We start from the raw sequence: 27,106 nt of genomic DNA, 5'->3' as shown, positions 1-27,106 counted from the left end.
ATATTCTAGACTATGCACATTTTACTGTTTATAAAGGAGGTCCCATACAAAATTTTATTGTGCTTGATCAATAGTTTTAAAAATTGAGCTAGTACCACAAATAACAAATTCTTACCCTTATATGAAGTGTAAAATGTGCTATTTAATTTTGCGTGTGTGTTTCATAGATTTGTGATTAAACATTTTTTAGTTGATAAAAAGAATACTGATTCTGAACTTTGCTTATACCAAAATTTGCACTGAAGAAAATATTCCAATGAAATAATTTAGCTAACAGAATTATAAGAAAATAGAGAGAACGACTTAAAGTGTAAGTACATAAAAATGTATTACTAGTCTTGATTGATAACTTTGGGCAAACCTGGGAAAAAAAACAAACAGATAAATCCTTACGGTTGCCTTGCAAGGTACTTTTATGGAAACAGTTAGAGGACTCTTGCTTTGATAGGTTTCCTTAACATCGTCTCTAAGTTTTCAGTCCTTACAAACAGTATCAAAAAAAGGTTAAGTCTGAATAACTTCATTGTCTGTTTGGGTTTGTTCAGACAGAATGAAGAGACCTTTGCCACCAGCTGTGATCAGCACTACTGCACAATAAAGAAGACTTATGATGGGATTCAATTACTTCAACATAAGCATCCAGTGCTATTTAAGATCCCTGAGAGTATATTGCCTAGTCTACAGCTGCTATTCGAAAAGAGGCACAGATCTCCTGTAGGCCCAGAGTCATATCTGCCAGACCTGCACAGACATTTCAGATATGCTGAGACATCTAAATTGGTGCTGGATGCCTTTATTTGGGTAATTCAATCCTACCCCGCAGGTGACACATGGCAAAACCTTACAGTAGCTATCATTGCTGTACAGGACAGCACAGTGGGATACTTATATGGTATTTTTTCCCATTGTAGAAGTAACAAAAAAGAGGTGCTGTAGTATGTAAGAAAGTAAGTACAGCACGCTAGTACAGATTCAATGAGCTCTGAGATTCACCACATCTCACACAGATCAGTATCAACCCCCAGGTTTCTTGCGGACACCTTTATGCCTGGCTACAGTCAACTGAAAATATCAGGAAGGTGATATGACTATCAACCAGCTGTGGATTACTTCAAATGACCTAAATGATAACACATCCTTACGGATTTAGGGCACATCTGCCCCTCCAATGCATTATGACACCAAGGACACCTGAACTCCAAAATGTCTGTCAAAAATCGAAGAGTTACATCATAACTAGTCCTCCCAATAGCAGTAAGGGAAGAATTATTCCTTTTTTACTAAAACTGACACTGATGAATAGGTACATTGACTTGGTAAATATTTCGTACTAATAATATTTAGGTTCCTCTAATATCTAAAGATTCTTTTTTTTTAAATTGTGGAATTATTTTTTCTGCAGTGATTTCATCCATTTAGAGTAAAAGAAATTAATATTAAGAGCTTAAATCTAAAAAGTAAGACCAGTTACGAACAAAACTAGCAAGAAGGTTCTAACAACAGTTAGTCAGCCTGAGAACTAGGTTTACAAGTCATAAGCTTTGTGATTATTCTTAAAAACTCAGCAACAGAGCACGGATATAAGTAAGGGTTTTCTTCTTTCCATCCATTTTTCTTCATCCAATTCCTTCTAGCCTAAGAGATGCCAGATAGGGATCTACGGACCACTAGTGTGACCCCAGGATAATCCCAAGCCATCAGCAGTTGGTTTTTTTAAATAACATTGTCTTCATAATGTTTTCAAACAAAAGTTTGAAAAACCCAGGCTGCCAAAAATCTGGAGAATATGTGGTTTATCACCTGAAAAATCTGAGAAACACTGATCTAAAATATGTAAATACCCAAAATAAACAACATCTAAACATTAAAAGGTGATATTCCATAGTTAATGTCAAATTAATTCACATAACTAACAGAATTTTTAATGAATTTATATTTTATGAAAATGTATGAAATTTAATTTGTAAAATGATCCAAATAAATGCCTTCAATAAAAATACAACTTAAAAATCACATTCTTGCTTTGACCTTATCTTTTAAGTGGTTCAACATAAAAATTGTCTTATGAGGCAGACTTAGAGACTCCTATTGAAGCAGTTGAATGTAAAGAATGCAAGAACGCAACTATCTTTCTAAAATAGTTTTCACTTCCATAAACAGCATGCGGGAAAGACTCAGGGTAGAATTAAAATATTGACCTTTAAAAAAATATATATAAAAAAAAAAATCACTAGAAAATGTAAGGAAAAAGATACGTGTAAAATGAGAACGAATCATGGATGGCTTGAATGCTGGAGAAGACTCTTCACCTTCCTGAAATACGATAGTGACAATGTCATTTCCTATATGTCGCTTCCTTTCTACCTGGAAAAAAAAATAAAATAAAAAAGAAAAAGAAAAAAAATAAAAATAAAAAAGATAAAAAAGAGACAGACACAAAGACTTAAAAGACATAAATAAATACCTTAAAAAATTATGTGAGAGAATGGTAAAACAATATTCTTAAATTACAAACAGAAATATTATTATCAATATGATTGAAGCCAATATAAAATTATTACTTAACTATAAGCAAGTAAACATAGCAATGCCATGGTGCATATACAAGGCAGCTGCTAGAACAGTTCGTTAGCAAAGCACCCATAACTTCCGCAATTTCCGTAATTAATATTCACAAATTGGGCACGGAACACCTAGCATTCCAAAAAAAGTAAATCCACCACTTGAAATAAAAAGGAGAAAATCCCTGACGCTGAGTTATTCTTTAAAAACAATAAATGTCCTGATTGGCCTCTGGTTGCTGCTGTGATCTTGTCATCAATCCAAGGCAAAAGCATGAGAAAACTGACATGGAAATAAAAAAAGGACAATACAATTATAACATCTAATTATATTACTATAGTAATACATAATATATAATTATTGCTTAAATAAGAAAACAGTAAAACAAGTAATTTGCAAGGAATTTTAAGTAAATCTTTATGGATGTGTGATGTATAGGTACATACATGTGCTTATAAAGTATTTTTTTCATCATATAATACGTAGAAACATTAAAGCAATGAATGACAGCATATCTGAACAAGTACCCAAGAACCCATCTAGTCAGTCTATGAGAAGGCAATAGCAGTGCTTTAGAGCAAATGCACAAAGCTTGCTATTAACATGCTCACATGGGGAATTTCTTTCAAGCTACATGAGTATCTGCTGTGTGTTACAGATGTGAATATTCTGATGATTCACACACAAGTCTAATTTCCAACCTTTATAAATTATTTGAGGTAATGATAATGGCAGCAGTGAAGCTCTACAAGTCATCTGAACAACAGAATACTCAATCACTTCTCAGTCACTCAATTCTGACCTTCTTCACAAGTGCCATTTGTACCATAACAGGGATGATATAATGCATTATCTTCTAACAAACATAATGAAATTTTCTGCACTAGATATAACATTGAGGAAAAAAAATATAGCAAAAGTCTGAAGACATACATTTCTAAAATACTAACGGGGGGGAAAAAAAAAGAGAGAGAAAGAACCATGTACCTGCTGCTTGTTGTCTCTAGAATATGGTAGCATGGTTGAAACATGGAACATAATTTCATGCCCTTGAAAAACTGTATAGATGGAACAGGTTCCAGTTGTATCATCTGCAAGGGAAAACAACGTTCGCAGCAGGAATACATCCTTTAAGTTTTTTTAAAGATCAAAAGATATTTCAAGTCCTTCTACCAAATCTTCTTTAGTCATCCTTTTTTCTGACCCATTTTAGAAAATGTCCACACTGCATTTTATGTGTGTCCAAACTCAAGTTTGCAACCTAATCTGCATGACAGGGTGATGGCATCGGAGGACAAGAGATGAGCAACAGACATCATCTACGTGGACTTGTGCAAAGCTTTTGACACTGTCCTGCATGACATCCTTCTCTCTAAACTAGAGAGACATAGGTTTGATATCCACCGAGTGGTCTGTACAAGGAGTTGGCTGGATGGCCGCACTCAGAGAGTGGTGGTCAACGGCTCAATGTCCAAGTGGAGACCGGCCACAAGTGGCGTCCCTCAGGGGTCCGTGTTGGGCCCAGCCCTGTTCAACATCTTTGTCAGCAACACAGACAGTGGGATAGAGTGCACCCTCAGCAAGTTCACTGACAACACCAAGCTGTGTGGTGCCGTCAACACGCTGGAAGGGAGGGATGCCATCCAGAGGGACCTTGACAGGCTGGAGAGGTGGGCCTGTGCCAGCCTCATGAAGTTCAACCAGGCCAAGTGCAAGGTCCTGCACCTGGGTCGTGGCAATCCCAGGCACAAATACAGGCTGGGCGGAGAATAGGTTGAGAGCAGCCCTGAGGAGAAGGACTTGGGAGTGATGGTGGACGAGAAGCTCAACATGAGCAGGCAATGCGCTCTTGCGGCCCAGAATGCCAACGGCATCCTGGGCTGCATCAAGAGAAGCGTGGCCAGCAGGTCGAGGGAGGTGATTCTCCCCTTCCACTCTGCCCTGGTGAGACCCCACTTGGAGTACTATGTCCAGTTTGGAGCCCCCAACACAAGAAGGACATGGACCAGTTGAAGAAGGTCCAGAGGAGGGCCACAAAGATGATAAGAGGGTTGGAGCACCTTTCCTATGAGGACAGGCTGAGAGAGTTGGGGCTGTTCAGCCTGGAGAAGAGGAGGCTCCGGGGAGACCTGATCGCGGTCTTCCAGTACCTCAAGGGGGCCTACAAGAAAGATGGGGAGAAACTCTTCAGCAGGTCCTGTTGCAATAGGACGAGGGGTCATGGTTTTAAAATAGAGGGAGGTAGATTCAGACTGGACTTAAGGAAGACATTTTTTTACACTGAGGGTTGTAGAACACTGGCCCAGGTTGCCCAGAGAGGTCGTGGATGCCCCATCCCTGGAAACGTTCAAGGCCAGGTTGGATGAGGCTCTGAGCAACCTGATCTAGTCGGGGATGTCGGGGTTGGACTAGATGACCTTTGAAGGTCCCTTCCAACTCTAACCATTCTATGATTCTATGACTCTATGATATTCATACACTTAAAACCTATGACGTCCTTCACCTAGCCTCCTGAAATCGCACACAGTTCTTCAAGGCATGATGCCCTACTATCATAAAGCAAGTAACATGTCAGGTTATTCTTTACCCAATTCCAATATTAAATGAAACCATTCACCTTAAAAATACAGATCATATAAATACTTTTCTTCAACTGCATTCCATACCAGCGATTTAAGCTAAACTAACTTTTTCTTGGTGAAGCAGGGCACTTAGCATGTATGTGAGGAAGTCTGTTTTGGGATTGTATTATTTCTACAGTATATAAAATATGCACATGCAATAAGCAAAAACATTTATATTGCAGCCTCCTCAAATCTTTTGCTTCAGATGAGTTCTTACTTTTAGTATCCAGTCCTCCTCTGTAGCCTGTCCAGCCTTTCAAAGTAATTGTGTCACCCAAGAGATGCAAAAATCTCTGAAAGCTTTCACTTCCGGTTTCTATATGTGGAAGGGAAAAACATTACAACAGAAAAGCACATGCAGTAATAGAACACCTATAAAAAATAAGCAAAGTACAGGAACAGGTCCTGCTCCCAGGACACAAGGACCAAAGTTCCAGCTGAATTAGTTTCTCTTCATGTTAATCAAGCATTCTACCTTTACAGAAACAGCATCCCAACCTTGCAGAATAGGCATCATTATGTGATATTAAACACTGACCTCTTTTGGTAACTCCAAGACACTGTTCAAGTGTGTAGAAGAGTGTGATCATGCTGCAAAAATGTAACAGTGAAAGAACTAGAAACAGTGACTTTTTGCAGGTAACATGAGTTGCCTCCTTCAACTGCTTCCTTTTTCTAAATCTTACACTGTATAGTCCAAGCTGTAATAGTAGGTTTCCTACAGTCACCTTTTATAGAAATAGAAGATTCTATGCTAAAATTTTTCACCCAATAAGAACACAAAAACCTAACAAAACTACTGTTCACATAACCACCACCTTCCTTCTGGCTTCCATGTGTAGGCACTATCCTACATTTTTTCATCCAAATGAATAAAAGAACTAAGGAAAAGGTAAAAAAACCTCACCATTGCTGAACATGTCATCATCTGTAAGCTGTCCATCCTTAGCATAAAGGACTCCAAACTTAAAATTCACAGACCCCTGAGAAATAAAATCAAATATTATATGATAAAGCAATCAAAGAATAATGTTTTCTCTAAGGACTTTTATACACATACCTTTGTATATATCCTACATATGGGAATACACATTTCATACCGACTCCATTACATGCTCAAATAGCAGACACCTCATAATCTACCTTTGATCATAGATTATAAATTTTATGATACACTAAGCTGGTGATCTATTAATATGATATATTAAGTTGGTGCTCAAAATTATTTTTTTATCTCATATATTGCAAAGAAATACTGTACTTTTTTACTGCAATAAGCAATTGATTTCTAAGTTGTCACAAGCATGTCAGTGCAAATATTTCAAATACAAAGCTGTATTCTTTGAACAGGTCTGTGAGCTAGGAGCAGTAAGTTTACATTTACCTCTTGCTCTTCAAGAACCAATAAATCCTGTAAACAAAACAATATGTTTAGCACACTAGTATTAAAGACAACACAAATAAAACTGTAACATCCTTGTATATTTAAGTTTTGTTGAAGTGGCCAGTTCAACTGATAAAGATACTTTACTTTACAAATATCACATAACCCTACTTCATCATTATTATCCTGCTACTGAAAGAAACAAACTAGTAGCATTTATACTGAATGACTTACTTTTTCAGAAAATAATAAAGAAAAACAAACAAAAAAAAAAGATGTCGCCTCCTACCTTTTGTATCTCAGGATGAAAAATTTCCCTTGGGCTCTTCTCAAATTTGTCAAGACTCATAGCACTGGAACACAAATTAAGTACTGCTTCATAGAGGGACAAGTATATATTTCAACATTAAACCACTAACCGGTTGCAGTTAAAACTGGTTAAAAAAAGGAATTGCTCAAAAAGCCTCTCTTACATGGAATATTTTGTGGAATAGCCATTTCTTTCCCACAATAGTAACCTCCAAGACTTCCTACATTTCTTCTGGATTTTAAAACCAGAAATTAGTAGCATCCTGCATGGAGATTAGGCTTAAATTTAATGTACTTATTTACAAAGCACAGAGTTTTATTCCATTACCCTTCACTTTGGCTTTATACATAATAACAGTGAGCATTTTAGGAGCACTCAATAACCTATCCTATTTTGTAAGCTTTTCTTCTCTCTCTTCTAAAATAAGGCAAGTAAAATGAAAAATGAGCAGTTTAGCATCAAATTCACATACCAAAGATCCACAAACAGAACAGAAAAAAAGTATTTAAATAAGATCAACTGCCTCAATAAGCAGAAACATCTAATCTATAGCATTTTTTCATAACTTGTGTTTCTGCATTTACTATTATTTTTGCCCATTTTTTTCCTCAGTTGATTATAATGTTGAAAGAAATAGAAACAGTGTTGGGCTTGCTCATCTGGTATTCTCTTCTGCCACAAAAGAGGCAGGACAGAGTACAAGCATGCCCACACAGACACTGGCTGGGGGAAGGAATTTTCTTGGCTTCAGTGACAGTGTGTATAACACATCCATAGTGAGATTCACATTGAGACAATCAACTGAAGAAATAATTCTTGGTTTATCCCTGTTTGCTTCCTCCTGCTAGGGCCACAAAATAACCACCTCTCTAGTGAAAATCTAATATTCCTTAGGTTAGTTTATTGTCTGTCTAATTTTAAAAGATATTTCTTCTTTTGCTGCCTTCAATGATTAAGATTTGTAAACCTTTTTAAAATGTTTTTACACATCTATCATAAAAATCATGTAACACAAGCTATGAATCACAGGAAAAGGCATATAGACAAATATCTTAACTGATAACTTATTTGTAAATACATACCTTAATATAGATTTCACTGATAATGTTTTTGTGGGACTATAAGGGAGACATATTTTCTGAGTACCCTATAAAGAAAAAAAAGCTAGGAGATATTACAGGACATACTGACTTTTTCTGTATATTCCAATAGGAACATTGATAAAAACTATTAAGTGAAAAAATGAAGAACAAAATTGCGCTAATTTTACTTGGCCATATTTACTACTGCTTTGGGGAAAAAAAAAAAAGAAAAAAAAACTGAATGTGAAAAGTTCATGGACATGGAAAATTATTTTTTCCTTAGTTTTGGCTGGCTTGGCATGTGGTATTGAAGGCTGCTGAAACTAGCAGACATTACAAACTATTTAAAAAAAAAATAAAAGTGAACCATGCATGCCTACAGGAGAGTTTTAAATCAATTGCTTGGATAAAAGGCTCTTGTGGAATGTTCAGTGCAAAAAAATTCATTAAACAATATTAGTGAAACCAGCATGACACCTCTCTATTTTCTTAATGTTGCATAAGAAAATCCTAAAAGCAGTATAAAGTCATTGTCTAAATCGATCGCAGGACATAATCAAGAAAAATTTAGGCAATATTTCTAAAAACAACACAGACTTGCAGGAAAGAACAATTAAAAAATATCACAGATTTCTGTCAGAAAGTTTAGTAGAGTGTTATCTACAAAGCTAATTGAAGTTTTTTCTACTATGGTAGAATTACACGTTCTTATTATATAAAATGAAAAATACATATTAAATAGTGAAATTCTGAAGAAAGCAAAAAAGTGTATAACAAACATATCCAAAACAAACAAGCAAACAAACAAACAAAAAAAGTCAGAGTAGCAGTTAAATATTTGTTTCTTACTGTTTTTCTCCAAAGTATTGAATGGTATTGAGGAACACGCTGATTATTTTCATCAGACAGTACAACAGACAGAAAGAAAGGATTCTTCTCTGCATCTGTACCTATATAATTTTGGTGAACTGTTAGGGAAAAACAAGAAGCATTATCAACTGTAAAGAAGACACATACACCCGCTCGTATGCGCACGCAGAGAGACATGTCTATAAGTGTGTAAATATATGCATTCATATGTAAAAGATATACTTATCTACATAAATAACTATGTATTTATATACAGATGTGTAAAAAAAACATGAGATAAATACAGTCTTCAAGACCAAGAAGGGTTTCAAAATATCCCTTTTTGGTAGCAGCAGTTCCACCACTTAAAGAAGCCCATCCCCTGTTTTCAGGTTAAAAATACACAAAACAAGAACTTGTTCTCTGTACAGGACAGAAAATGTATTAATACTAAATTAATACTCTACTTTTTTCCAATATTTAAATAATAGCAATTCAAATCTACATTGCATTTTCATTGATCAAAACCTTAATCAATTCACAAAAAGACAGTTACCTTTCCCTAAAAAATATTTTAAATACCATCTTGTATGATACTCTGGGTTTTCCAAATGCACATCCGTTCTGTGCCATGTACCTGGAGCATAGTCTGTATTCTGAAATAGAATTGGGAGACTCTTAGAACAAATGCCAAGTGAAAAAAAAGAACACAATATAGGCAAAAGTCAATGAAGAGTGGCTGATTCACCAGAACAGTTTCAGCTGTATACGGTTTTTTCAAAAGCAAATAATTAATCTGAAGTCAGTTTTTGTGCAGCTGAAATTAAAATTTCTCCCTCTCCTCTTCTTTTTTTTCTCTTTTCTTTCTAAGTAACTACAGTCTTTTCCTACTGTACCACTCTTATGGTCAATAGCTTAGTATTCTACTGAAAAAAAAAAAAAAAAAGATATTTCAATGTGGAATTTGAAGACCAGTGTTTTTTAAACTTAAAAATAAATGAATTAACAAATAGAATTCTGCTTCCAGGTTTCATTTTCTCAGTTCTCCCCAAATAATCCTAAAGGACTCCTCCTTAGACGAGAGTATGCTCTGGAAGTTCTTCAGTGTTGTTTCTGGATTGGCTTAAGGTGAATTCCCAAGCATCCCTCAAGTCCCTTTTCACTAAGAATTAACATAACACAGAGAAAAAGCCATTTTCCATATCCATTCACTATGTGGCCATTCATTGATCACTCAGAGAATCTCTTTCTGTGATACAAGCTAATCAGTTTTTGAACTGCATGAAACTGAACTAAAAAGACAGTGTACAGAACATGACCCCAGAGATATTCAATGCAGAATAGTTAGATTGTTTTAAACTCTGCAGGCAGTGCTGATGTAAACAGACGATCAGTAATTGTTTACTGTTAATACTAATTCAATACAAGCTTACCAAGACTTTACATATATTTCAAGTCTTCTTTCTTTCACTATTAAGATTATATTTACAGGCGAAAAAGTTTTGCAAAGGAAGATAAAAAATGAAGATAAGTAGAAACCTAAGTGTCACAGGAGTGGTTGCAGGGACACACTGCAAGTTTAACAGGACAGGGGTCTGGAGGGAACGACTCTCTCAGGCTCCATTCAGCTTCTTTATCTCTTATTTAAAGATCATTACAGCTGCCAAAAGACAACTAAGGTGGGAAAAAAAACGAAGCTGTAACCTCATCACACCAAGGCATAAACTTAAAAGCACAAAGGTCAGCCTGAACATAGTAGTATCACCAGGACAACATAAAGTGATGAACTAGAGACTGCAAAGTGTTATTCAGAGAATAAAATAGGTATTTTTCTTCTAACATGAACAGGTGAGCAACACGTTACCAAAACTAAACAAAACACCAGCTTTTCCCCTAAAACATTAAATTGTCGAGATTGTACACTCTTGAAAGAAGAGCTAAGGTAAGACTTCAGGGGAGGAGGGAAAAAAACATAATCTCCCTCATCTTATATTCTTACATTCCCATATTATTTAGCATTTTTCAAGTCCTTTTCCTTAGTAATTGACTGCAAATACATCTTTCAGTGGTGAAGAATAACTGAAGATTAATTTCAGCTTTCTGTGAGTACCTTTAGCCACTTACCTCACCAGAGGAGCCGTTTTCCACACGGAACCGTCCAGCTCTTTGAATGGCTCCATCAGCATCACTAGATATAAGCTATAAGAGAGTTTAAGATAGAGGTTCTAGTTACAAAAATAGCCATATGATCAATAATCAAAGTTTACTACAGTTTCTTCTTCTCCCTGGCATCATACGACTACCCACAGAGAAGGAATCAGTACAGCTATTACTAATTTGAGTATGGATTTAGAATGACCCAATTATCACTCTAAGGAGGCATGAGCAGGGAAGTCATTCATTCTTTTGGTAGATTCCAGTACTAATCAGAAATTCTCCTGTCTGCACCAACACACACAATGCCTACAGAGGGACTTGTTCACTTCCCAGAAATCGATCTTGAAGCTTGCTTCTTTCAAAACAATAGGTCTTACAAGCATGACAATTCTTGTCCTCGCAGCCTTGCTAAGCCTAAAACTCTACTTGTTGGCAGTATTACTGAGATTAGCAGTCTTCTACTGCATTTTATTTACTGATGTTTTCAGGAAACAGAGGGCAGCAAGAATCTCCAAACATAATACTCAGTGTTGATACGGAACAATATAAGGTACAGATGTCCTGGTCTGCTTCCAGCATTAACATCAGAAAATACGGCTTGTTTCCAGCTGAAGACTTCAACAGTTTCATAAATATTCTGGAAAGATTGCCTGGTCTTTTTATAAGGGAATCCATGGACTCCCAGAACACTGAAACTCTCTTAGTTGTTAAAAAACCTCTGATAACATTACAATTCTGATGTGTTCGGCAACACTGCTCAGGAACCCTACCAGAGAAGAGGAAGAGAATGCTGCCAATGATATTGCATGTGATGCCTCTCAAAACTGTAAAAAATGAGATTGTTGCATATCATACCAAACTTATGAAATACCATCTGAACAATAATAATGCAATAGTATATCATTCCTTGCTTCCCTCTAGCAATTTGCATTATTTTAGGATAACACTTTCTCCCTTTACTTGGTGGTAGAGTTATCACAACTTTTTGAAGTACTCTTTGCTTCTTGTTTTTGAAGTGATCTGAGGTTGTCAGGAATAAACTAACACGGCAAAAACTCCAACACATCGTAGTGCCTTGTATAAACTGTAAGAGAAATTATATGGACAACCAGTCATATTACACTAGTGGGAAAGACACAGGAAAAAATGTTTAGGGCAGAGATAAAATAATTGTGTTGTAACAAATTAAAGGGTAGAAATAATTGAGCAATTGAGATGCTGCTGTGGAAAATATTAAGCAAGAAAGGTTCAATATTAAACATTTACAAATTTGAAAAGGCCACAAGCACTTTTGCACATCTGTACTCTAAAAGATACAAAGACACTTTCATAAAATACTAGCAGAATTTCAAGAAAACTGCAAAATCACTGTGTGAGCTTACTGTGGTTATAATATAATATATATAATCACCAATATTTTTTTTTCCAGCAAAATAATTTAAGTACTAGAAATGAAAGAACCTTTCAGCAGAAAGCAGTTCACTTTTTTTTTTTAATTAAAAGACCACATCTAATATGTGGAATGTATGGAAAGAAAAGAAAGATAGCACGTGTTCTTATAATGCAACTTCCAGCAACTAAGTCACAAATTTACACCCAATTTACATACATATTAATAAATATAATACCCAAAAGCTATAAATTACAACTATAGGTAGTAGAAAACTAGTGATCTCTTCCCACAATAAGAGAGCTGGAGTTCAGTTTCTTTATCCCTCCCCACTTCTGTTTCCCTGTAGGAAGTTTATGTAATTTCATTAACTGCTGACATACTGCTATTTTCACAGTGGAGAAGAAATTTATATATAAGAATAATGAAGTCTGAGCTTAATCTTTGAATCTGAAGAAAATGCAGAATAACTGACAGATTTTCGGGAACAGTTTTCAATATCCTTATTCTGACTAGTTCTTAATTTTCAACTCTCTCCCACTACTCTGAGGCACGGATCACATACTCACACATATATATGTATACATATGAGCACACACACGGTTTTAAACTCATATAATTACAAGTACTTCATCAAATACTACCCTAGTATTTTGCAATCTTCAGCTCAGTTTCCATCTGGGGGAAAACAAGATACTTATATAACACTTCCCATCCCGTTATGATGAAATATTCATAAATGAGGTAGTAAAAAGATTTCCTAGCAGGTCTAATATATCTATTCTGAAGCCACTTTTTATTACCCTATAACTTTCAAGTCCATCTTAGAAAGCACATTTTCCAAACCAGATAAAATTTTTTACCTGAAAATGAAACGGATTTGAGCTCTGCATTATAAACTGCTAAAATCAAAGGACAGGCTTTGTAAACTTACAAGCTCCACAGATCCGTAATGCTTTCTGCTAAACTCTCCACGTCTGCAACCCAGATCTTCAGAGACAGAGCTGGAATAGAAATGCTTCATCAGTGCAGGGAACACTCCTGGCAATGTGCACGATCTCTAGCAGCCATTACAGTGTGGCTTTCATATTACCCACAAAGGAAAATAAAAGTCTGTGTCCTGACTGGAAGCAAAAGCTATGATTAAATTAAATACTTAGTCATGATGCAATCAAAGTTTCAAAGCAAGTGGTGGCTTACAACCATGTTTGAAATCTGCGTTTAATCTAAGGGAAGAAAAACCTACAGTAAACTTAATGCCTCAAATAAGACAATTGCACTGGGCTCTATAAGCTCACACTTAGTATGCAGCTATTGGTTTTTTTTCAGAGAGTCTTTTTTTAGCCTACACACAAAAAGAAACTAAACAAGTATTTTAATTCAAAAGTGTAAAGAAAGAACAGCATTTCATAGGTTTCCCTTCACCAACCTTAACAAAGGCAAAATTGTCAAGCAAGCAAAAGTAGTCCTCAAATGTGAAGTTCAAAATCTACATGCATTATCATATAATTTCATACTATCATGTTACATTAAGCACATCACTACGAGCTTCATGAGGTCAAAAAGATAGTAAACATCTCCTCTACTATAAACACTCCTCAACTATAAACACTAAGCCTCCTGCCTTTGCAATGGGGATATACTTGTTACAAATACAAGCTAAATAAATATTTAGATACAAATTTAACATAAACCTTGATTATCCAGACTGTACCAGGAGTAGCAGCTCAATCCCTCCATCATATTCCAAACCTACAGTTTACCCTTCAGTCAGCAGTAATGAAGATTAAGTCATTTACTTTTAATGGAGAAAAAAAAACCAAAAAAAACAAAAAAAACCCCAAACCAAACAAAAAAGTTCAAGCCTGCAGTTCAAACAGCTTGTACTTTAATTGAAAGTAACAATAATAACTCCTCCTTTTCCCCCAAAGCAGGACAGAAAGCAAACAGAGACAAAACGAGAAAAGAAACAGCATTAAAATCTTAGAGATTCATAAATTACAAATGAGCCACAAAAAGAGCCAGTTCCAGTGACTAAGGATACTTCAGGTTGAAAAAAAGGATGCCCCAAAGATTGAATTTTCAAAGTTTGCAGCAGTATACCTCTATCTATCTTTTCACATTTGTGACACTGAAAATTTTCATTGCCTGATCAACTGGACAAAGATGAAACAATCTTAATGGAGACCAACAGAAGAAACTGTTCTTAAGTTAGGAAGTCTGAATATCCAGAAGTAGGTGCAAACCTTAAACGATCACACACCACAAGAACTTAATGTCCAATATTTGTATCCACCTCTCACTACTGCTGTTGGAGCTTTGAGGGAACCTTGCCATGCAACACTGCCACGTTGTTGCACGCCACAGCACTTACAGCTCCTTCTGGGCCTGCAACAGAGAGAGGATGGCCCAAAGCAGTGAAAAGACTAAACCTACTGGTGAGCTGCACATCTCAGATAACTTCTGTACAGTTACCTTCTACTTTATGTGGTTTTGTAGCAAAAATTGACACACTCAAAGTGTATTTGGACAGTCTCTTTTCACCTTATTCCTACATGCTATTTACAAAGAAATCATGCATGTTTTAAATTTTATTCTAAATGCATCATCTTCTTCCATCTCCCCATCATCTGAAGGGAAGCATAAAAAAACTCCAAACTTTACTTCAGTGTGGTTTGTGGTAAAGAAAAATTTTGAAGTTATTATTCCTGAGTTCTCATATTTTCTTTCAGAAGGAAACACATACAAGTCTGGCTAACAAATTTCTTCTGCAGTAATTAAGATTGGATAACACAAAAGAAAAGTATTTCAAGATTAGTGTCTATGCAGACAAAAACTAAGACTTCAGATTTTCTTTTCCCTTCCAGATAGAATGAAAAGTGCCCAAGTATAGTTTTGTACAGGCTGAAAGTAATCCTTTACCTCTTCATGCACCTTGGAGAGAATTTGGAAAGTTCAGATAAAACTTGAAAAGTAATAACACATCGAATGTAATTTTTAGAGTTCCCGCATTTTGAGATACACATGAAATTCGGCAGATACTTCACAGAACAAATGGAATGCCTCATTTGCAATATATTTTAAAGCATTGTGGGTTTTCTATTTTATTTTTTTTACTTTTACAGAAAAAAAAAAAATCAGGTAATTGTGGCAGTGCTAGCATTTTCTTTGTGTGCTCCAAAACTCACTTCTGTGGCTAGGTCTGCTAGTTGCCTTAGAAACCACTGTAAAAAGAATTCTGATCAATGAACGCTTGTCACCCTCAGTACTCATGGCAGAATGTTATGGTAACAGCAGTCAAGAGAGATTTTTCTGTTGCTGAGCTCTGAAATTCAGTCTTTGACCAAATGAAGAAATGTATGTAAAATGACAATTCAAGGAGTGGGTAAAAATAAATAAATAAATGTAACAACAGTCACTAGCACAATAAATATTTTCAAGTCTGGGGAAAGCCAGGTCACTGTTTTGTGTGTCTGACATATGGACAACCCTAATACAAATACAATACAAATTAGAAAGTCACCACAAAGAGCATCTGGCCTACTGTGCTTTGAATGGAACCTTCTCCACTTGGATAATTTTTAGAGACTTTCATCAGTCATGCAATAGTTCCACAAAGTAGGAGAAAAAGCAAGCTGAGGTTTATAACATTTAACTACTCTCTGCCTTGTGGCAAAGTCAACCTCAAAATGCATGAAACTAGAGGAAAATGCCAACTTGCAAATTACCTGCATGAGAAACCCAGGGAGTTACAAAGGCACTTCAGAACTACCCGCATACACACAAACTAAGTCCTATACCTTAATGTGCTGATATTTCAGCTGAGTGAAAGTAAAACTCTATCAGGAAAAGTATGCTGAGATCTGAGCATATTAATGCTGCAGAGATAACAAAGTCAGTAGCTAAAAAAGAGCTTTTACAAAAAAAAAAAAAAAGAAAAAGAGTATTTAAAACCAAACATTATACAACTAAGAAATTGATACAGGTATACAACATATGAATGCACTAACGTAACAAAATACGGGTTGAGTTAAAGGAGGACATAACATGAAAGTCATTAATTTAGAAATAACAAAAAGTTAAAACGTATATTAAGGTATATGCCTGACAGCCCAGGTAACGAGCCTGGAAAGTAACGTCCAAAACATGGTGGCAGAAGTAAAAGGAGACTATATACACCGGTCTGATCTTAACTCAGATTAGGATCATTAAGGTACATCCCAACAACAACTACAGTAGCAACATTTTTCAGCCAGAGAGTCACAACAAAACAAAAGACAAAGTGACGTGCAGAGTAAGTTTGGGTTCTACCATACAAATCTTTTTTTTTTTTTCCTCATGGAAAACATCATTGTCCCCCACACTCTGTCAGGTCTACTCAACATTGCTTCAAGCAAAGCTCTGGAGGCCAATCAGCCCAAAGAAAGGTTCACCATAAAGACTCCCTGATGCCCATGAGAGAGAGGATGCTGAAGGAGACCATCTGATCTGCAAACTTTCAATATACCGGCACTTGCAAATACAAAGCTCTTCACAACTTGTATGATGTCTACAAAACCATATTCTCTACCATATTAATCTATCCTCTATTCCAGATTCTCCACATTGATCTAAACAATTTTCATATGGTTATTAGATTTTTTTTTGGTAGCATTTCCATAATGACAAGCCATAAAATAGCTGCCTTTAGGAGGCACACCAACATCTCATATTTCATCAGCTTTGCTGGCCACAGAATGACAGGGAGTAAGGCTGTTTCAGAGTTTTGCCACTGCACGATAGGCACAATGACAAGCGTGTAGACAGCAGCCAACAGAAGTATACATAAAACACACTGGCTAATCTAAAGGCATGCATTTTTAGCATCCTAGTTTCAAATCATGAGTTTTGTCTTTTAGGAGTTTGTCGCTGGAAAGCACTTGACTTGGGGACGGGGGGTAGGGGCAGAACGGGTGAGTTTGCAGATTGCACCTGCGTGACCACAGCGACGCAGCCCGCCTGCCTCCTGGGTCCCCACTCTCCTGACCGTCTAGCTAGGGACTGGCCAGTACCGCCTCCCCTGTTCCCACTGCAGAGGCAGGCACAAGTACAAGCGCGCTCAGTAGGCGCGTAACCGCAGTCACTAGCCCCGCGGTAGCTGTCTGCCCGAGCGTAACGCTGAGCACGCTACCAGATCCACCCCGAAGACGCTCGTCTGGCCCCGCCCCTGCCACCTGCAGCAGCCCCGAGGGAGGTGGCTGGGGCGCCGGGCCCCCTGCTGCCCCGCTGCCGCAGGGCCAGCCGCTCCTGCGCGCGGGAGCCTCCAGCGCGGCCAGCCCGCCGGCCCCTCCAGCCCCACGGCCGGCGGAAGCACGGCACCGCCTCACCGCCGTCGCCAGCGAGGGCCCGCACCGCACCGCACCGCGCGCCATCCGAGCTCGGCCCCTGCCTCCGGTACCGCTGAGTGAGGCCCAGGAAGCGGGTGGAGGCCGCCTCTGCGCTGCTCAGCTCCATGCAGGCGGCCAGCCGGAGGCCTCACCCCTCCAGCGTCGCTCCCGCGGCTCCGTCCCGCGCGGGAGAGGCGACGGGAGCTCCGCGCACACATCCCGGCGCACGGCCGCCGCGCCGCCGCCAGGGCCCGCCGGGAGCTGTAGTCCCGAGCTGCGAGTGAGAGGCCCGTCCTGCGCAGCCAGCGGGAGCGAACGGAGCCCGCGCAGCGAGCGGCCTCAGCCGGCACCGCCCCTCGCCCACGCCGGCACGGTAAAGGCGGGGAGGCGGGCAAGCTGGCTCCCGGGGAGTCGTTGTCTCCGAGCTGGTGGCTATCTAATGGGAGTAAAACCCTTTCCCAGCTCTCCATCTACCTGTGATCTCTGCTGCGTTCTAAAAGTCAACTGCTGTTGCATCAGTAAAGGTGCAGAAAATGGTTTCTCAACCTGCTCACCCACAGCTCAAAATCTTTAAAAGTCCTGTCATCTCACAGACTGGTATGTTCTTTCATGTTCAATGGCAACTGGCCAGCAGGCTGAAACCTCACCGAGGAATGAATGACAGCTCAATTCAGTATCATTTCTTTAACAAAGTCGAAAAGTCAGACAGCACAGGAGCAGAAGCCAGCAGCAGCCCATTTCATTGCAAAGGAGTCTTACACAATCTCCACCTACATGATTTCAAAAGTCTAACACATAACAGCAGCACCTTCAAGTGTGTGAAGCTCTTCTTTCTGTCTTCTCCTTTTACACAGATATACACCATCGTTCTCTACTTTTTCAGGAGGTAAACATACTCCATGCTCATCATGTGACATCAACCCTGCAGTGAGGTTTGAAACCCCACATTGGGAATCAAAGTATGTCAAGATGATTGTAAGTATTTTGACTGTGTAAGGATTTCAACTTTCAGTAGAAGTTGAAGCCAATATTACAATCAACTATTATGACTAAAGATTAACCAATGTTTTGCTAGAGTAACAATTTGTATGTTGGATAATCATAACTTGGATGACTGTATTCTGTTTAGACAAATTTCTTCAGTAATTTCAATTGTTGTATGTTTTGAAATGAACCGCACTGCATCACTGTGTATTATGAAATACTGCAGCCATCCATGCAGTAAACCATAATGAGTTACTACTACATGATGTGATTGTATACATATTCTTATCTTTCTTTACAACAATTATTACAAAATAGTAAGTTCAGATGATATATTAAAACTCTACTTTGAGGTTTGAATTTAATGAAAAGCTTCCCTAATGTTAAAAGACAATTCAATTTCCAGAAATCATGTAATTCTGGGTTCCTCTGCTTAGTCTATCAGCCACTAGAAAATGAAGAGTGACATAAGAGCAAAGGACACCTACTGTGCAGTAGAAGCCACCAGAGAGCAACTTTTAATTCATGCTGATCCAGGCTGGACTCAAGCTGGTGATGTACTGCCGAGGAATTCTGTCAAGCATTAGTCTTGCCTTAAAGAACTCAGACAACGTAGAATGCTAAAGCTTGTAAGAGGTAAGACCCGTTTGGATCTTCTGTAAGTGAAGTTTCCAAAATATTGACATCTGGGGATAGCTTCACAGTAGAGCTTCACTCTGGCAGAAATTGTAAGTGAGCCTCCAGCCGCCACCACTTACTTAATCCTATGTCACAGCATCAGCTTTTGCTGTCAATTCTGCCATCATGTTTGAGGAGTCACACTATCAGCTGCTCAATAAAGTAATTTGGGGCTAAAAAAAAAAAAAAGGAAAAAGTATTTAAAAAATAGTAGGCAGAGACTTTTTTTTTTTTTTTGTTAACCAGGGAATTAACAGGATACAGTTGGATTGTGAGTTTAATGATAGATCAATTTGAGCAAAGTGCAAGCATGAATAAAGTGATAAAATGCGTTTGGAACTCAGCGTACTATTATTCTGAACCTTAAATCATCATGTAGGACTACCTAAAAGTTACATGTTGCATAGCTGTTCAGTCTGGCAAATGGCACCTCAGGTCCAAATAAAAAAATCGGACCCATACATTCAGCCTCCCACTGAAAAAACTTTCTGTTATTCCTAGAGAAGCATATCTCTGTCCACAGGCAGTTGATGGCCACATCTAAGTCTTTAACATAATCCTCAGTGAGTAAAATGAGCAACATTTAAATATTATTTTTCTTCTTCTTTTTTTTTTTTTTTTTTTTAGTTCTTACCCTCAGTGCTAAAATACAGTGAGAATTCCATGCATGGGACTCTCCTGAAGTAACATCCCTTCCTGCTTTCTCCTGCAGACTGCCGTTTTCCTCATACAGATATCTGTAGCATTTCCTAGTTCTTTCAACTAGAAATAATGCCATCAAATTTAAATCAGAAACATTTAACAATTTTGGAATAATCTTCCTTAATTAATTATATTATTGTGTTTTTACTCTATGTTAAATGTATGGACGTGGTTAAATCCTCTACAGTCTGTCCCCTGACAAATCGTCAAAGCTGATAGGAGATTGGAATCTGTACTTCAGCAACTACACCTTTGTTTTTAAAAATTATATCTAAAAAACACTATATTTACAGGCAAGAAAGCCCAAGAAGATAACTGATTAATTACTGCAAACAACACTTCGTGCTAGTTAACTGCATCACTAAATATTGTTTGTGGTTTTGAAGGATTATTTGCCATGCATGGAAAAGATCTTCCAGTTTTGGAAATCAATCGAAATAATTTATTTTAGCCCAGTAAAATAACACACTGTAAATAATATCTTATTTGTTTGTAAACTACCTGTATAGAGCTCATTACATCATAACTTAAATGTCCAAACACAAATCCAACCATGTGCCAACTGAAAGTAAATTTCAACTAATGACACTGTAAACTCAAAGCTGACTGCTTATATATCAAGAAATATCTAACAAACACAAGTATGCATACAGAGTAAAATAACTTAAAAGGAACTTCTATACTAAAGGAACAAAAATCTTGATTGAAAGAAATATCAACAATAACCCCTACTCAGTATTTTGTGCTCAACCACAACTTTCCTTCTCTCTAAGTATCTGGATTGCTTTACCAGATTGCCAAAAATGAGACTTCATTTCTCTTATTCTTTCAGAAGAACCTATCTCTATGGAAATAATGGAACAGAATGAACCTTCCACTTAAAGTATTTAATTTCCACTTTAATGCAGTTGTCATTTACCCCATTCCTCCTCCTTTCTGTGCACTAGGTATAAAACAGAGTTAATATGAACACACACACTCACTGAAACCTAAGTATTTGCTCTGTGATGCCTCTCTGTCATCCTGAAGAACACCATCTTTTAAAACAAAACCACTCTTTCCAACAGCAAAGAAACATACCCTGCTCCTCCATAGATCTTAGCAATTTCAACAACAGCTTTTTCTCAGTCAGTTTATTTCTAAGTATGTCTCCTGAAATAGAAAGCCTGAAAAAGCTCTGAGCCTGTCTTATGCCATGCTGAAGTCTAACAGCATGATAAAATTCCAGCAAACACAGAGCCTCTGAATTAAAAAGAGCCACAAAAATTGAAGTTTGAAGTTTGGGGGTTTTTTTTCAAATGTTTGCAAAATAAAAGGCATTTCTGTAGTATGCTATAATTTCAATACTGCAATAAATCTTAAACATGTTAAAAATCACAATATTCTTTACACACAGGGCTGCCTCCCTTACAACGTGCTGTCAGCAATTCTTTTCCTATTTTCTCAAAAAAAAAAAAGTACAAAGATGGAAATGAGAAAGGTAGTAGCAAATTAAGAAAACAGAGTGTCTAAAGAGGTAAGCTGCAAATGCATTGGCTTGGATGTCTAGCTAAAATTTGGGATTCCTGTTGGCAGCTTTTAGCAATGATAGATGTTTCTAGTATTGTTGCAGAAAGCAGCATGTCTCTGCAGTAAGAGGCTGGCAGAGACACAAACAGCAGAACTGCTTTAGCTGTATTTGTGATAACTGCTGATTCTGTGTCAAGTTCCACACTTCCCCTCCAAAGAAAAAAAAAAAAAGGCAACATAATATATAAAAATGGATTTTGTAAGCATATGTACTGTGAAGCAGAGAAAGAATATTTAAAGAAAGGGATGGACCAAAAAGCCGACAGCCTATGAATTACGAAGAAGAAAGTCTGAGAAATAGAATTATGGGAATATTAAGAAAAATAAGTCATTAACTGGAAAAGATATAGGATGTTAATAAACCTGAAGGTTCATAAAAATGAACTTCTGCTTCCTTTGTTTAATTTCCAGAATTGCATCCCCCTTAATCTGCTTCCACCTTTATCATTCCATAGGTCATTCAAGTCCATTTTGTATGGATTATATAAAGACCAATGAAGAGCTCAGTTCACCAGACTTGTGATAGCTGTACTGTCAGCAATTTCAAACAGGGCTATTCTTCTCTCAAAACAAAGACTCTTCATCATTACTTTCGTTAAGGCATTGTAAAACAAGTTTACTTTCTAACAAACTTCAGGTGAGATCCTCAGCACCTTGCAGGCAAGGAATACACTCTGAAAATTACTGCAAATTCTTAGACAGGAATAGACCTGGTCTGTTTTAGCCTGACAAGTAACACTACAATTAAGATTTCAAAATAACTCTTATCAATCCATTTTATTTCCTCGACTTTCCTAAAAGACCATAAACTCACTTTTAGTGACACTTCAAAAAGATGAACTTTACCTTTATAGAGAAACTATTTTGTAACTCTCCACTGGTGATGTATCTCTCATGTTCTTCTGAAGCACACAGTACAAAGTACTTACACAACATACAATGTTCCAAAAAGAGAAGATATGTTTCACTTCCTTTTATTAGATTAAATCAAAACCACTAATCTTTTTCACAACTGAAAAAAAAAAAAAGACAAGTCTAGAAGTAAAGTTCTCAAAAGCAGACTAAGCCAGAAAAATTGAAGTTTGAAGTTTGCTTTTTTTTTTTTTTTTTTTTTTTTTAATGTTTGCAAAAGAAGCAACAAGGCCATTAAAACCCTGGGGACATACAGGACTAGAGTAAGATGGCTCAAATTCTACTTAAGGCCATATAGCCAGCATTTTCAATCATCTTATTGGTTTTGGACCTTCAAATGTATTTAGCCAGTTAGGGACTTAGGTAGAATTCAGACCACTAAAATCTTGACCAGAAGGTTTGCATTACCTTCTGTCCAGACATAAACATTTCTAGTGCACAGCCAAACTTTAATCACCATTATTACTTCCAAGCTTTCCCCTTCACACTGTGTATTCAATGGACCTGTGCAGACCTGAAGTGGCAAGGGTTAGCCACTGCCGGGGCAAGTTTGAGATTCTACACTCTGTAGCATACTTGCCATCTCTGAAGGCTTTCACAAGGCCAAAGTCCAGCCTGCTTGCAAAACAACCACACAAGAATGAGAGACAAAGTACTTCCTGTAAGTTCTTAAACTAGCTATATCTAGATATATATTTGCTTGATGACAAAATGGACAAAGACCTTAAAAATTACAATGATCGGCACAAATGAAATAGGAAAATATTTTATGCTTAGCAAAAGATTTACAGAAAAACCTACAGTATTAGCAAGGCAAGGGACCCAAAAGGAGAAGACCCTGAGCTGCTTCTTACTACCCTGATGTACACTGATCATTTAATGGATTGTAAAATTCTAACATAAATTCAGCCACCTGCAGAAGGTTTTCTGTGGAAAGTACACCTATTCAGTATGCCTGCAAATAGCAGAAACTAGTCTGTTCCAAGACAGCCAAGCAGGTAGGTCAGATTTGCTGTGGAATGTTGCTCTGAAGTCAAGATGTCATGCCAGAATTACTTCCTTTCACACTATGCAACTAAAATAGCGTCACATGGTGACTTGCCTGCCAGATGAAAAGCGATGGAATTCAAGACGCATCTACACAGCATTGTACTAAATACTGAGGAAAAGCCAGTCATCACAGTTTGTGCACTGATGAAATACTAAAATAAAAATTTTATTTGGAAGTAAGAAACTAGAAGCACTGCAATAGCATTCTCTGAGGTGGAATCAGCATCACATTCGACATCAAGCAGGCAGGCAGAATCTTGGTGCGCAGTCTCATTTGGTGCATGAATTACAGTTCTGGCTTACTGAAAATGAGGGACAAGTTCTTGCAATGACACGGCTGATGCAAAGAGGGGTGAAAATCCAAATAAAATCCAGTAAAGCAAGTAAATTCCTAACCAGAACACTAGCTGTTAGGGAAAAAAAACACCAACAACCAAGGGCAACTCCAACATGGGGATAAAACTTCAATGAATATTTTTAAGGCGGCTAACGCACAAAATGTGTAACTTAGGGAGAAAAAAAAACCATTACCATTAAACAGTATTTATTCTGGGGAAAATAAATGTATATTACATAGCTAAAACTAAAGTAATTATCTTATAAAATGCACTAGAAATTTTACAAGATTGAACTCTAGCTATTTTTGCAGGTAAGTGGTTGAGCCAGCAATTTCTATAATAACCAATTATCCTCAGTAATTAAAATATTTTAAATACCTCAGTGAAGCAGTGGATCAAGACAACCAAAGATACCAGTTTTTAAGAAAACAACAGAATGCCTTGCTTTTTACACAATTCTACATTTCCCAAATGGAACAATTCATCTGTACAGTTCTTAGTACAGTTTTGAGTGATTTTTAAGGCAAAGTTAAAGGACAATAATTTATTTTCCCATAGGCAAGACTTTCTTATCTCTCTGAGAATATGTGCGCGTGCCTGTCTGTACATATACACAAAGACATAAGTACAACTGAATATATATAGAACACAGACGTCAAAAAAAAAAAAAAGAAAAAAGAAAACGTAGCCTTATCAAGGGTTGGAGGTTCAGCCAGACCTCATTCGGAAGAGTTCTTCGGAGACTTTCTGTCTGTTGGTTTATTTAAGATAAATCTCTGAAGGCGTTTTCTCGCTTTTCTCATGTTTCGGGGTCACCATCCGGTCGGACAGGCCGCTGCAAAAGGACGAGGAGAACGCGCACCGCGTCTGTCCCTCCCAGGCTGGCGGCGTTGGCCCTAGCCGGCCTTGCTGCCCCTCAGGAAGCCCCGCCGTAGGGTCGCCCGGCACCGCCACGCCCGCGGCCCGCCCGCGCTCCCGGAGCGGCGCTTGTTCCGAGCGCAACGCTGCTGGCCGAGCGCCCGCTTCTCTCGGACGCTCCCGAGTCAGGTAGTTACCAGAGGACTCTCAGAGGCGTCAGGCACCAGCAGCAGCTGGCGGTGAAGCGGCCCGGCGCGCCTGAGAAGGGCATCGGGACGCCCTGCCGCCGCGGCGCTCCCCTGCTGACGCAGATCAGGGGAGCTGGGGGTGGCTGGCGTGCGCTGCGACTGTCCCGCCACCTCGCACCCTCCGCTGCAGCGCAGCGCCTCGGCAGCCCGGGGGCCTTCGGCAGCAGACCAGGCCGCAGGCCGCGGAGCCCCGGCCCGCGTCGGTCGCCAGGTCCTACAGCCCGTGTGTCCTGCGGCGGAGAGGGCGCAGCATTGTCTGTTAGGCAACTCGAGACGGGGAAGCGAAGCCCTGCTTCTGGCCTTGGAGGGTATTGTTCTTTATCTTGTCTGTTCCCTTTTTATGATCACAAGTTATTCTGAAACTTGAGCCACCAGTTTGGCTTGGTTTTTCCTTCCTTGTCTTTGTCAGCTAAGCAAAATGTTATATTCTTAAGGTAACAATCGGGTTTCAGGGTGTGAAACCCTGCAGTTGTGCTCTAGATAGCAAGGACTTGGGGTTTTTACTGCATCGGTAAGTAGAAACTTAAAGCCTTTCTTATGTGAGCAATTTAATAAGCAACTGGGCAAACAGAGCTAATGATTTCTTTAGCAAAACAAAACATTAACTTTTTGCTATCAGTTCCCTCAGGACCCTTCTTGAGGCATTATTTTTACCCCAGAGCACTCTGTTCTTCATCTGTGCCATCTAGGATGCCCGTATTAAGTCCCTGGCCCTCTGAAAACAGCTGTGGTCTGCTCTAACCTCCTCCCAAGTTCCTGATTTTTTCCCTGAACATTCATTTGCCATTTTAGCACCCTTTAGACCCTTTGAGTTCCCTGACAACTCATTATCAGGCTTTCCGTGTGCCCCAGAGCACTCCGTTAGCCTTCTAGCTCACCCGAGATCCCTGGTTTGGCCTTTAGGATCTTTTGTGTTGCACACCGAGAAGCTGTCTGGACACCTCCTTGTGCCCCAGAGCATTTTGTTGCCTGTCCAGTCCTTTGAGGACCCCTGTGCAAAGTCTTTAGGTTCTTTTCTGCGTCTAGGTCAGAGAGACATCCTAGGAGTCTTGGTGACCTGGAATTGCAGGGGCTATACAGGAAACAATTCCCTCAGGAAGTGGAGACCTTGTAATGAGGCTTTTTCCCAAAACATGTTTATCCTATTCAGCAATGTACTCTTGGTGTAGCTTTGTTAGCATATGTAGCCTAACAGAAATGACAGGCAGCGGTATACTGTTTTCTTTGTTAGAAAGAAAAATAGAGCCTCGCAATTCTGTTACTAGTACTCTTAGAAATTTAGATCAACTGTTTTTCAGTGCAGCCTTTTATAGCTTAAAAGAAAAAAAAAGTTTGTGTTTGTCAGAGTAAAAGCAAATTTAAATTACCTACCTGTTTATGTCGTTGCTGTGATATGCACAGTCATAGTAAAAAAGCAGATACACTCTCTCATAGTAACAGTCTATTTCTTAGGCTAGGCATGCTGTAAACCTAAGGCAGAGTAAAATACTTCTACCCACTGGCTGTCCTTATAGAATCATAGAATGGTTAGGGTTGGAAGGGACCTTGAAAGGTCGTCTAGTCCAACCCCCCTGCAAGGAGCAGGGACATCTTTGACTAGATCAGGTTGGATTTGTAGCAGGAATGTTGTTTGCTTACTGGATCTGTTGGAGGTGATGAAAGTAGGGGTGATCATAATCTTCTGTAGAACTCAAGGTAAGAGAACATAATGGTGGTCAGGGCAAGCATGTTCTTTACACTTGCATCCAAAGTTCCTCTGCATCCTAAAGAAGTAAGGGATGTACAAGGCATGTGCTCTTTCTCTCTGTTTTTTGTAGGTGCTACATACGCTCCTGGAGGGGCAAAGCTGTATGCTGATGAGCAGTCTGAAAAGGTGAGGGTGTTGGCCAGATTAGGGTCAAATTGCAAAGTAGCATGAGGCAACTTAGTGATGTTTTCAATTTGGTTTTGTAGTGGAGGGCTGTCCTCAGAAGTAGCAGAAGATTTCAGGTGAGGCTAGTTAGAACAGAGAAGTATAATGGCTGGTGACTCCTTTTGAACACA

At 38.4% G+C, this 27,106-nt stretch overlaps 1 protein-coding gene across 5 annotated transcripts in view; it reads right to left on the bottom strand.

Moving 5' to 3' along the window:
* GARNL3 (GTPase activating Rap/RanGAP domain like 3) overlaps nucleotides 1–25,249 on the bottom strand; it is a 54,062-nt gene extending 28,813 nt beyond the window's left edge. For 2 of the 5 annotated variants that reach the window (XM_086763622.1, XM_086763623.1), the window contains exons 1-12: nucleotides 25,013–25,249; nucleotides 13,293–13,362; nucleotides 10,936–11,010; nucleotides 9,368–9,467; nucleotides 8,812–8,930; nucleotides 7,963–8,027; nucleotides 6,860–6,923; nucleotides 6,571–6,597; nucleotides 6,094–6,169; nucleotides 5,404–5,502; nucleotides 3,550–3,653; nucleotides 2,256–2,364 (exon numbers count right to left, since the gene is read on the bottom strand). In XM_086763622.1, the coding sequence (XP_086619748.1) occupies nucleotides 2,256–2,364; nucleotides 3,550–3,653; nucleotides 5,404–5,502; nucleotides 6,094–6,169; nucleotides 6,571–6,597; nucleotides 6,860–6,923; nucleotides 7,963–8,027; nucleotides 8,812–8,930; nucleotides 9,368–9,467; nucleotides 10,936–11,010; nucleotides 13,293–13,362; nucleotides 25,013–25,086 (982 nt within the window). In that variant the 5' untranslated portion in view covers nucleotides 25,087–25,249. Of the gene's footprint in view, nucleotides 1–2,255; nucleotides 2,365–3,549; nucleotides 3,654–5,403; nucleotides 5,503–5,724; nucleotides 5,778–6,093; nucleotides 6,170–6,570; nucleotides 6,598–6,859; nucleotides 6,924–7,962; nucleotides 8,028–8,811; nucleotides 8,931–9,367; nucleotides 9,468–10,935; nucleotides 11,011–13,292; nucleotides 13,363–17,795; nucleotides 17,929–25,012 lie in introns of those variants that run through there. The other 3 variants (XM_086763619.1, XM_086763620.1, XM_086763621.1) reach the window with 2 other exon arrangements.
* Nucleotides 25,250–27,106: the final 1,857 nt, after the last annotated feature.

This window comes from Chlamydotis macqueenii, chromosome 20, assembly GCF_036417535.1.
Source record: "Chlamydotis macqueenii isolate bChlMac1 chromosome 20, bChlMac1.mat, whole genome shotgun sequence".
Taxonomy (NCBI): domain Eukaryota; kingdom Metazoa; phylum Chordata; class Aves; order Otidiformes; family Otididae; genus Chlamydotis; species Chlamydotis macqueenii.
Note: the sequence above shows the minus strand (reverse complement) of the source record. Positions and strands in the feature narration are given on the sequence as shown.